At 40.7% G+C, this 13,061-nt stretch overlaps 1 protein-coding gene across 2 annotated transcripts in view; it reads right to left on the bottom strand.

Moving 5' to 3' along the window:
* Window positions 1–13,061, bottom strand: part of MGLL (monoglyceride lipase) — a 175,734-nt gene that overhangs the window by 145,946 nt on the left and 16,727 nt on the right. Inside the window, exons 1-2 of one of the 2 annotated variants that reach the window (XM_077116333.1) lie at window positions 12,041–12,131; window positions 7,993–8,106 (exon numbers count right to left, since the gene is read on the bottom strand). In XM_077116333.1, coding sequence (XP_076972448.1) covers window positions 7,993–8,074 — 82 coding nt within the window. In that variant the 5' untranslated portion in view covers window positions 8,075–8,106; window positions 12,041–12,131. Of the gene's footprint in view, window positions 1–7,992; window positions 8,107–12,040; window positions 12,132–13,061 lie in introns of those variants that run through there. The other variant, XM_077116336.1, reaches the window with a different exon arrangement.

Consider the following 13,061-nt stretch of genomic DNA (forward strand, 5'->3'; position numbering starts at 1 on the left):
AATGATGGAGAAGAATAACAGCTTACCCAATCAAATTTAGAGGAAATTAAGTCAAACAAAAGTATCTAAGTCTCAGAAATATGCTCCTCTGACGAGCTGTGTACTTTCCTGGTAACTTATGTTACCTCTCTGACCCTTCCTCCTCACCTGAAATACGAACTGTGAATGTCCACCATCAAGGATGGCTTGGTTTGCCAGAGCTGCTATGACAAATACTACACAGTGGTTTGGCTTAACAACTGGAATTTATTGACTCAGGGTTTGTAGGCTGGAAGTTCAAAAAGTGTCAGCTAGGCAATGCTTTCTCTCCAAAGTTTGTAGGATCCTAGTGCTGCCTAACTACAATCCTTGGGGACCCTGAACTTGCATCTCTGCCTCCCGTCACATGGCAATCGCTCTCTCCTTGGGTCTGCTCTTCCAGATTCTGCTGGCTTTTGGCTTCTGGTTCCTCTGTGGCCTTCTCTCACTCCTGACTTCCAGTTTCTTTTCTTTATAAAGCTTCCAGGAATATGGATTAAAACCCACCCTGATTCAGCTGACCACAGCTTAACTAACAATAATGTCTCAACAACAACAAAAAAGCCTATTTACAAATAAGCTCCCACCCATAGGAATGTGAAATAAGATTAATAACATGCCTTTCATTGGGGTATATACTCTACCACAAGTTGTTTGGTCAGGATCAAGTGAGCTAGTGTACACAGAACGCTCAGCGCAGTGCTGAGTGGGCGAATGGCTTGTGTTAAGTCGGGAGTGGCAGCTTGGTGGCCCCCATTTCAAATCTGACCCAAGAAAATGTACCTTCTATCTGATTTTTTAAATGTGAATTTTAAAATTGGAGATTTCAAATGCAAAACCAATTTCCAGCTTCTCATGAAGAGCAAAGGGATATGGTCATACTGGGCCAATGTTTTGGGGCTTGTTGAGCAGCTGGATTTGTGTATCTGGATCTCAAGGGAAGGAAAGGCTATAGAGAGAGATGCAGGAAATAGCCCAGAAATGGCACCTACAGCCATGAGAGAGGAAGCATTCAGCCCTGGAGAATGGGCAGATAGAAGTTGTGACTTAGAAGCCAATGAACTGCATCCCATCAGCAATAAGTTTAGTTTGGCCTGTGCAGTGCTTTAAAAGTATTTTAATTAGCAACCAACATTTGAAATTCAGGAAACATCACATGATAACGCTGACTTACGGATTTTCTCTAAATGCCACAAGGCCTGGCAACACAGGGGCACCTTTCTGCATAGCAGCAGTCATCCCAAAACCTAAGGAGAGGCTTCCCTCTTCAGGTGGTGCATGTATCTGCCCAACAACCCACCCCTCTGTCGTCCCCTCTTCCAAGAAAGCTAATGCTCAGATTTCTGATTTGTTTTAGCAGGTGGTCCATTCCCAAAACAAGGAACATGAAAAAGGATTAAGTTTTAGTAGTGCTTCTAGTAGCAGGGGAGTGATACTGAATTCATTCAAGACTGTTTCTTCTCTGTGGAACAGCCAAGTGGAGAGACCTGACAGGCAGTAAGAGACATAGCATGAGACTCACGGTAGAGATGAACGTTTGAAAGTCACTGACCGTGCACGGTAACTGACGTCATGGGATGGATTAGATTGTTCAGGAGATGTGGACTGGAAGAAGTGGACCTAGCAGAGGGCCTCATGAGGAGGAAAAAAACGAGGAGGAAAGAGTTTGCAAAGTCGATGGAGACAGGGAAAAGAAAACGGAGGGCATGATTTCACAGGCTCCAAAGGCACACCATGTTCCAGGAAGAAAGATATGGTTAATAGAACCTAATGCTGTCCAGAAGTCTCTCGAAGGGCTGAAAAGTGTCCGCTAGATTTAATGCCAAGATGTTTTTTGTGACTGTTTCAGTTTGCTAAAGCTGCTGAAATGCATCATACCAGAAATGGATTGGCTTTTACAAAGGGGATTTATTAGGTTACAAATTTACAGTTCTTGGGCTGTGAAAATGTCAGAATTAAGGCATCAAGAGGATGATACCTTGACTCTGGAGAAAGGCTGCTGGCATCTAAGTTTCCTCTGTTACATGGGAAGGCACATAGTGCTGTCTACCAGTCCCTTGATCCTGGGCTCTGTTGCTCTCAGTCTCTATTTCTAGTGGCTTTCTCTCTGAGCATTTGTGGTCCTTGATTACTTCTCTGGGGACACCTCTCTGAGCTCTCTGTGTCCTACGAGTCTCCTCTCAGCATCTCTGGGATGTATCTCTCCCTCTGTGTCCTTCACTTGGTTTCATCTCTCTGTTCTCTGTATCAGCTCTCTCCGAGATGTCTCTGGATGTTTCTTTTTCTCTCTCTAAATGCCTCCAGCTCTCTCTCATAAAAGAAAGGATTAAGACCCGCCTTGAATGGGTGGGGTCACATCTCTATGAAAACAACCTAATCAAAAAGTCCCACCCATGATAGGTCTGCACCCCCAAGAACTCTTTCATGATATTTTCTGTGAGAAGATGCAATACAGTACAGTAGGAAGGTCTATAGATTTTGGAACCAGACAGCCTGGATTCAAACCCCAGCTCTGCTGACCTTTTTTTTTTTTTTTAATTAAAATATTTTTTTCTTTCAACTTTTTATTTTGAAATAATTTCAAAACCTCACAGTTTGAAAGTTGCAAAAATAATACAAAATCCATACAGGGGCAGCAACAGTGGCTCAGCAGGCAGAGTTCTCGCCTGCCGTGCTGGAGACCTGGGTTCAATTCTTGGTGCCTGCCCATGAATATACAAAAAAAATCCATACAGGGAACATTGACAAACCTCCTTCCCCAGACACACAGCTTCACTATTTTAATATTTTGCCATATTTGCTGTATCATTTTCTCTCTCCATCTCTCTATCAATCCCATCTATCTGTCCATCAATTTACTGAAAATGTGAGAAAATGTTTTTCTATGTCCATTTCCTAAGAACCAAGACATTCACTTATGTTACCACCTGAAGTATAGGTTGTCAAGTCCAAGAAATTCAATGATATAAAGCTTACAGTCTGTATTCCAATTTTTTTCATATGTCCCATTGAGCGTTTCCTCTTCCATTATTAGATGTCATCCAGGACTATGTATTGCATTTAATTGTCATTGTCTCTTTTGTTGATCTTTTTTTTTAATTATGGAAACATATATAAAACGTAAACTTTCCCATCTCAACCACTCTCAAGTATAACATTCAATGGGATAATCACATTCACAATATTGGGATACCCTCTTCACTACCCATAACCAGAACCTTCCCATCACCTCAAACGGAAACCCTCTAACCACTATGCATTAACTCTGCATTCCCCGTCCCCCTATCCCTGGTAACCTGTACCCTACTTTCTGTCTCTATGAGTTTGCATATTTTTTGATATCTTCTTTGTGATTATCATGGGTCTTAAATTTAACATCCTAAATATCTAACAGTCTCATTTGATTTGATGCCGACTTAATTTCAATAGCATATGTAGCCTATATTCCTATACCCCTCCTTCCACCCAACTTTAGGTAGTACTTGTCACAAGTTACATATCTATATATTTTGAGTCCAAAGCCATTGGCTTATCATTACTTTTTAAAGTGTTTGCATTTTAGATCCTATCAGAAGCAAAAAGAAGAGTTATAAACCAAAAAAAATACAATAGTACTGGCATTTATATTTATCCACGCTGTTTCCTTTGCCAGAGCTCTTTATTTCTTCATGTTGCTTCGATCTATTGTTTAATAGCCTTTCATTTCAACCTGCAGAACTCCCTTTAGCATTTCTCGTAGGGCTGATCTGGTGGTGACAAACCCTGTTAATTTTTACCTATATAGGGGTGTTTTAATCTCTCTCTCAATTTTGAATGACAATTCGACAGATATAGAATTCTTGGTTGGCCACTTTTTCCTTTTCTATGCTGACTTTTTCTCTGGGGGGAGGTTGCATGGTCAGAAATCAAACCCTGGTCTCCCACATGGAAGGCGAGCATTCTACCACTGAATCACTCTCTACTGACTTTTAACTAGATGATCTTATGCAGGTGACATCTTCTCTTAATGCCTCTATAAAATGAAGCTAATTAATATTACTGTCTATTTCATGGAACTGGATGGAATAATACAAGGTGAGTACTTAACACAATGCCTGGCACATGAGAGTTTCATCACTATTAGGTTAAGGTAATATATGCATATGTGAAAATTCAAATTAGAACCAAAAAGTTAACAGCAAATTGTAAATCCCACCCTTTTGCCCCCCAGAGGAAAATGTCATTGCAGTTTTCTTGTGAAGACTTTCAGAAATACTCTAAGATTTGAGGTGTGTAGGAAAGGCTTGAAATACCATCTGAAAATGGGAGAAAGAATAAAATAGGGGCCAAATAAAATCCCAACAGGTGCCAAAGGTGAGTAAGAGCAACTAAATTTCACAAATTAGTTCCAGGTTGCTGAGCTGCCTACAGACACAGAACACAGGATATTAAACTGGGACAGAGCTTAAGAAATATCTCTTCAGCAAAGTGCAGAGATCTGTTGCCCCAATTAATAGCCTCCCTGTACCTTCATCCTTACTTAGTATTGTGACTTTTCGGCTCTTCTTATTGAGAGATGGAGCTTAGTTCTCAATACCTTGCATCTGGGCTGGTCCCATGACTTGTACTGGTCAACAGAATGGGGTTGGCATGACACTATGTCATTTTGAAACTTGAGCATCAAGAAGCCCACCATGCTTATTCTCCCTCTCCGTGTCTCTCAGACCCTTTACTCCAACCAAACTGCTGGCTGGATGGAGAAATGACAGAGGCACATGGGGAGTGAGGCATGTGGAGGAAGCTAAGGCTTTCTAGCAGACAAGCAGGCAGTCCCCAGAAGCAGAGATGACCTGCTGCCAGCCAAGACCACAAGACCCCAACCCAAATTCCTGTCCCACAGAATAATGAGCTAAATAAGTTTTTTTAAGCCACTGAGTTTTTGGGTGATTTGCTATGCAACAATCGCTAACTGGCAATAGCAGGTTACCTGTTACATTTGTTATCTTGAGCATTCAAGTTTTCCTGTCTCTCCAATCACTCTGGGACCTGGGAAGAGCTATTTAATAACCCTAAACCATAAAAAAAAAAAAAAAAAGCATTGAAAATTTGGATGGAGGAAGATGACGGAAAAAGAAACACATATCATACCTAATCTTTACAGAAAAAAAGAAAATAAATCTTCTAATGACACCAAACAAATTAATCAGTTGCACCCAAGGCTGTAAGTAAAGAGATCATAAATATTCTCAATGTCAATATGAGAGGTATGTTGATTTTATGGTTCTATTTTTATTGAAGTGTGTATGAAATTGCCCCCAAAATCCTTTTGGCCTTGGACCCTTTCCTTCCTTTTGTTGTAGAGTCTTAAGTTCCTCATTCACAATTTTTTTTCTGCATTGGAGATTTGAGGCCACAAATACCCAAGGGAGAAAGGACTGCTGAATATTAAATGTGAATATAAGTTCTTAAACATACACTGATGCTTAAAAACTCATTTTCCTCCCATTGAGTGCTCCTGCAAGTTGATTCGGTCCTCTGATTTATTTTTCCATGCGGACACACATTGGAAACGATTATAGCAGAAGAGTAGGCGTAGAGGTCAAAGGTGCTTTATGACTTTTCCTTGACCACTAACAGTCCTGAGGGGAAAAACGAAAAAGCAAATTTGGAATCTTTTGATGATGGTTCCCACAGAAACTGCATGAACTGAATCAAAAGAGGAAGGGGAATTAACATGTGCTGATGGCAGCGCCACCTGACCTTCACAGCCTACCTTATGAGTGGGGTGTTACCATGGGATGTTACAGCCGCGCAAGCGACACTGACGCCATAAGGAGGTGCCCTTACTTGCCTAAGGCCACCTGAGACAGAGTAGCAAAACCAGACCTCAGGCCGCATCTGTCTACCTTTCTAAGCCATTCACGTGTGGAGCAAGGTTACTGGGAAACGTGGATTTATCCCTCCCGATACTAACACTAAACGCCACTGTGAGAAAGACCCTCTTCTGTTCTCTTTCAATCCTTTTGATCAGTAAAAGGCAAAATTTTTTAGGTTTTTATATGTCTTTAATACCTACCTCTCCAGTGCTTTCTAGAATCCCACTTTAACAAAGGTAACCATGAGAAGCTAGAAGGAAAAAGCTTTGCTTTGTTTTCATTGATTTACTTTTTAACGAACTTTTTCAAACTTACAAGACAGTTGTACAAACAAGCAGACAAAAACAAACCCCACACGGAGTACTCCAACAGACTCCCTACCCAACGACCCCGATCCACCAACTTTAACACTTCCTAACATTTTGTACATTTGCCACACCATTCTTCCTATCCATCAATCTGTGCTTCCATCTATCCATCTATCCGTGCTTCCATCCATCCATCTACGTCTGCTTATGTTTTCCCTGATTTTATTTGTGAGGTTACCTGCAGTTCATGGTTAAGGTACATTTCCTTTTTAAAGAAGCCTTTTAAAAGAAATGTATTGAAATTTAAAACATGGGTTAACTCAAAGACAAGTATTAAGTAAGTAGCAGAGCAGGTTGTACAGAGATATGCCAGAGCAATTGTGACAGGATGTGGCAATGAGTGAGGTTTGGGAAACACAGGGAGAGGAGCACAGTGGGAAGAGCTGGGCGGGCCCCTGAGTTGCCACACGCCTGCTGGCAGCACTTCCTGGTTCGAGCCCCTTGAACCCTGTGTGTTCTTTCACTTTGGGGTTTCAGTTTCCTGGGTGTCAACAGAAAGATGGACCCAGGTGGTCTCCAAGGGTCCTTCTAGCTCCCAGAAACGATTGTTCTCTGTAATGGATATTTTTGATTTGTATTTTATCAGGAGGTCTATTGAGAAAGGTCATTAAGTTCAATCAAATCCACAAAGATGAAAAGGCACCATCCCACCCACATGCCACTTTATTTAAACACATTTGGCAAGTACAGAATGTAAGCAATTAGTAACTGGGCCCAATTGCTATAATGAGAGTTGCACTCAGCGGTGAAGGGGAAATTTTTCCACTGACTAATCTGGTTAGAGGAATGGTTAAAATTTAGACACATTGAAAAAAATTTCCATCGGGGTCATGGTAGCCTCTCCTGGAACTGATTCTGCTAGCAAGTAAAAGGGTTGAGTGACACCTTTTTCTACTTGATTATTTGAAAAAAAAAATCTTTAGTTTCCTTCAGAAAATAGATGCTGCTGACATCATACTAAATATTTGGCTTCTGAAGGCAAATGAGATGGTGATTACGCTTAGGCAGGGAAAGTCCAATAAAGAGGTGAGTAACTATGCAGAGAGGGCTGCATAGGTATAGACATCTCCAGATAATGTAGGCAAGGTTAAGAGAGAAAAGCAATGTAATGTATTCAGCTTTTCTAAACCCTATTATTTCCTTCTGGTTTGTTTTTTTTTTTTAATTTGCTGATTTTAGTCAAAGATGCCATTTGGAATGCTGTCTCAGGGCACAGACCCTGCAGCCAGACCACTTGACTCTGAATTCCAGCTCTGTGACCTTGGGCTAGTTGCTTAGCTTCTCTGTGCCTGTTTCCTTATCAGGAGAAAGGAGGTAATAATAGTAATTCTTTCATAGCATTGCTGTGAGGGTTAAATTAATTAACATATTAAAGAACTTAAAGTAATGCTTGCCTATAGTAAATTCTTAGTGCATGAGCTCTCTGTACAACCTGCTCTATCTACTTAATACTTGTCTTTGAGTTAATCCACGTTTTAATAATCCATGAGATAATCCATTATTATCTGTAAAACAGCATCAACTTTCCACATCAAATTGCCTTTGTAAATACCACACACCTGAGAATCTGTTTTATAGGCATATGATGGAATACCATGTAAACTGCACATTTCCTTGTAAATCAAGCCAAGCTGGCAAATTTCAGGGAGGATTGTACAGCTGGAAGGAGTCCTAGATATCATCTGGTCCATGATAGCTTTGGAGCTATTGTTTGGAGATGAAGAAATTGAGACCAGAATGAAGTGACTTACCCAAGATGGCATAGCAAGTCGGTGGCCAAATCTGGAATAGGACAAGGGTCTGGATCCCTTCCTTTTGCATCTCAGGTACCATTTTACATCACCTTGTTTCATTCCCAACAGATTCTTGATGTTTCAGGTATGAAAAATAATTGGAAACAGGGAATTAGGACCATAAGAACTCTTACCCACACTCTGCTGCAGGCCAGAGGCAGCTTTCCCCTCTTAATTTCCTTCAAATCCATAGCAGGTCTGTGTGGACATTTGCTTTCTTTGATGTATTCGTTTTTGATCACCCAGAAATACTTTCCCTTTTCTAACAACAGCTATATTTCCCTTTAAGGATCTCTCCACCACAGAGTGCATTCTTGGGGTAACTGTCAATCAAAGTGCCTGCCTCCCTTGAGCCACGACGCTGGCACAGGGCCCATGGAAGGCCACCTGGACTCTTGCTCCTGGATCTGCTGTTTGAAGCCTGCCTTCCAGTATGCAGCCCATTCTACGAATAGACCTCCAATAAATTCCCTTTTTGCTTAGGTAAGCCAGGTTTGATTTCTGTTGCTTGCGATTAAAGAACCTTGACAGATGACTTTACCTAACAGAGCTACAATGAAAATTGTAGCAGGTAGAAAAATGATTGGAGAGTGTGAGAAATGGGAATTAAGAGGCAGCTTGCTGTAGGGGTGTCGGGGCAGAGGGGAAAGAAGAGAGCTGGGAATATAGCAAAGTTACAAATTCTTTTTAACTTTTTTTTTTTACTTTTTTATTGTATAATATAACATATATACAAAGCAAAGAAAGAAAAAAGCAATAGTTTTCAAAACACTCTTCAACAAGTAGTTATAAGACGGATCCCAGAGTTTGTAATGGGTACAGATACGTTTTAGGCCAAGATAGAGAAGGTTCCACTGCAGGAAGACTGGGAGGTAGGAATTATGTCAAGCCAAGAAGTTGGCACACTTAACTTCTCAAGCGTGAGAAGGAGAGGGGGAGGATAGGGGAAGCAGGATGGGGTGGGGGTGCTTGAGGACTTGGGCACAGAAAAACGAGAAACTGAAAGAGGGAAACATCCATGACTCCCCTCCTCCCTCGGTAAAGATTCCACAAACTGTCAGAGCAAAACAATGATTTACAGGGAGTCCTGAAAAGTGAAAAAAGAATTGTTTTAAGGACAGTCTTGGCAACAGAAGTGAGTGTTCATGTATGCTTTGTTTCATTCATTCCACTTGCCTTTAGCAAGCACTTTCTACATACCAGATGTGATTCTAGATGCTGGGGCTACAGAGATAAACACCATGCCCTCCCCTCATAGGACCTACAGTCTAAAGAGGAAGAGGGACAAGTAAACTGACAATCACAGCCACAAGTTGTGCAGAACCAGCGCTCAGAGGGTACAAAGGCCAAATCGAAGGCTCCTACAAGAAACCATGTGGTGGAAAAATCCACTGTCGACAATCAGAAGACGTGGAAGATTCTGCGTGTGCTCTGCAGCTTATCTCTCCTTTAACTCGGTTCCCGCCTCATCCTAGCTTTAGCATGAGCTAAAAGGTAAGGCCACATTGGTCTTTGCCCTGGTTCCCCAAACCCTGGAGGTTTAATATCCATGTTCTGGAGACATGTGTAGGATCCCCTGGTTCCTTGCTTCCAAAGTGTGGTCCACGGACCAGCATCATCAACCTCACTGGGGCGTTTGCTAGAAATGTAGAATTCCAGTCTCCACCCAGACCTACTGAAACCCAGTCTGGATTTAACAAGGTTCCCCAGATGCGTAAGCACATTAAAATTTGAGAAGTGTCAGTCTAGTTGAACCCTTTGAAGTGCCACTTCGATGTTCACTTAAGGGTTGGTTATTTGGAACCACCAAAGTCAGGAACCTGCCATGTCAGGCAGGAGTAGTGTGTAACCAGTATTGCTTTTGCTACTGTGGACAATGGTGAGAGACAGGAGAAGGTAAGAAGACTCAATCAAGACAAGTTCCTGTGGGCTGGATGTATCATAAGGGTTGCCAGATGAAATATAGGTTGCTGAGTAAAATTTAAATTTCTGATGAACGACAAGTACGTTTTAGAGTAAGTATGTCCCACGAAATATTTGAGACACACTTATACTAGAAAATTATTCTTGTTCAATTAAAGACCTAAAAGTAAAAGATAAACTTAAAAAGAAAAAGAAGATACAGGAGAATATATTTGTTATCCAGTGAGGGGAAACACTTCTTAAATAAAAAGGGAAAAACACTAACTATATGGCCAAAAAAGTAGGAATTTGATTACATCAGAATTAAGGATTTCTTTTCAACAAAGGCCATCTTGGACAAAGTGCATAGGTGAAGACAAAGAAGAGGTGGAGATATGTGCCAGAGATAAATTTGGGATTAATTTATAAAATGTGGAAGGAACGCTTGAAAATCAACAAAAAAATGCTAAGAGGAAAAGAAATGGACAAAGGATATAGATGGGGAACTCAGAAAAACAGAATTTCAAAAGGCTAATAAGCACATTGAAGTGATGCTCAAAATCATTAGGAACCAAGAAATGCTCAGACAACATGGACATATGACTTGATACCAACTAGACTGGCAAAAAAGTAAGCCCTGGGCAATGTGACATGTTGGCAAGGGTGAGAGCTCTAGGAAGCCACGTGAGGTGCTGGTGAGAGTGTCCCCCAAGGCCCAGCAATTCTGTTTCCTTGTGAAATCTCACTACAAATGCTCATGCAAGTCCAAAAGGGACCTGTGCTAGTTTGAAACTGTTATATACCCCACAAAAGCCAGGTTCTTCTCTTAATCCAATCTTGAGGGGGCAGACTTATTATTTAGGGTGGAAACCTTTGATTATATTGTTTCCATGGAGATGTGTCACACCCAATTGGGAGTGTGACTTTTTGATTAGATGGAGATGTGACTCTACCGATTCAAGGTGGCTCATAATTATTTTACTGGAATCCTTTAAAAGAGGAGACATTTTGGAGAAATCTCAGAAGCAACATAGACACAGATATTTGGAGATGCTTGCTGTGCCAACAGAGAGAGCAGATGCCTAGATATGAATGCTTGGAAATGTAGAGCCCAGCAGACATTGCCATATGCCATCCCATGAGATGCTAAGCATGCCAGAAGCCAGAAAAATCCACCGGAGCTAAGAGAGTTGTTTGAAACCAGAAACCACGGGCCTTCCCATATGACAGACATCAGTCTTTTTTGAGTCAAGGTATCTTTTTCTGGATGCCTTAATTTGGACATTTTCATGACCTTATAGCTGTAAACTTGTAACATAATAAATTCCCTTTATAAAAGCTCACCCATTTCTAGTATATTGTGTTCTGGCAGTGTTAGCAAACTAAAACAGGGCATATGATCATTTGTGGGGGGGAGGCAGACTTAAGACCCCAAGTGTCCTGAATGTCCATTGCTGTGAGAGTGGATGGGTTTTGTGTGGTGGATGTGCCATGGAGCAGTCTGCACGTCACCCAGCATAGATGAGAGGTGCCCAAGGTAATAAATGGTGAAAAAGGTGAGGAATATGAAATTTATCACACCATGCCATTTAAATATGTTTTTTAAATAGAGGCAAACAAAACAAAATATATTTTAAGAACACATTTAAAATACACAATCTATAAACACAGTAGAAGGGTTGCTTATTTGCTTGGAAGGAGAATAGGAGAGGGATCTGGGATATAAAAATGATTATAATGCATATAATATATGATATGAGAGATATAACACAATATGATATTGAAAATAATAACATTATAAGAGAAAAGAACATGTAAGATATGATATATAATATTAGAAATAATAATGATGCAATAAATTTAAGGTGATAGTAAAATTAAAGTAAATAAAAATAAATAATGAACATAGGAAAGAAGAAAAATAGAAATGATGTGAAATAAGAAAGTAGCCTTCCCTGGACCAACAATAATCACGCGACATGAAAGAGAAGTACAATCAGCTCAACTCTCGGCATCTGAAGTCCAAAAATAAACATGTAAATACAGAAATAAACAACCATAGGCATCTAGAGAAATCCCCGTCCTGATCCCCTCTGGGCCTCACCCTTGGGTCTCACTTCTCCCCCACTGGAGTGACCACAGGAGTTGTGCTGACCACAGGAGCCTCTGGGTTCCTGGACTGAGCTCTGCTGTGATGGCCACTAAGTCTTCTGCGGAAGGCTGCTGTAATCCTTTACGGTTCCTCTCTCTTTGCAATTTGCGTCTACACCCCCCTGCTCCCTTCTCTGTGCTCAGGAAATGCAATTACCACATTGGGTGGTGAGCCCGTTGCTCAGCCCAGCCTTACTTTCTCTGACTCCTAGATCTGGGCTGCTCACGGTTTGTATCTGAAATCCAGGGGTCTTGGACATGACAGATAGAGCGCCATCAAAACTGGGGATTGTCTTGTTCTCCTTCCCTGACATTCTGGTGGGACCTTCGGCTAGGGTGGGGGAAGTCTACGCATCTGTATGTGAAAATACCACTGAGACAGCTCTTAATGACATCACAGATTTGAAAAACACTGATGTTCTTTTAAAAAAAGTCTGTAAGGTAGCAGGACATGAAATTAGCATAGACAAATCAATAGACTGTTTGTTACACAAACAATTACCAGTTCTATTAAGGTAGAGAAAACTCCTTTTATACTAGCAACAAAGACAATAAAATATTTAGGAACAAACATAAGAAATATGCAGAAACTGTAGGAGGAAAAGTTTTCAACATTCTTGAAAAACAAAGAAAAGTGATGTAAACAAATGGAAAGGCATTTCTTGCTCTTACATAAGATGTTGACAACATGAAGATGTCAGTTTTCTTTAAACAAATTTATAAATTTAACAACAATCCCTATAAAAATGCCAACAAGCTTATTCATGGGAAATAGACAATTGACATATTTTTTAAAAATGCAAAAATCATACTTCATGTCCAGTAGGCAGGAATTCCTTCCCAGACATTAAAACACACCTTTTAAAACAGTATGATACTGGTACATGAATAGACAAACAGATCAGTGGAAAAAAATAAAGAGCCCAAAAGAGACCACAGCACAGATAGAAATGTGCTCATTGATGAAGGTAGCG

This window comes from Tamandua tetradactyla, chromosome 9, assembly GCF_023851605.1.
Source record: "Tamandua tetradactyla isolate mTamTet1 chromosome 9, mTamTet1.pri, whole genome shotgun sequence".
In the NCBI taxonomy this organism is placed as follows: Eukaryota; Metazoa; Chordata; class Mammalia; order Pilosa; family Myrmecophagidae; genus Tamandua; species Tamandua tetradactyla.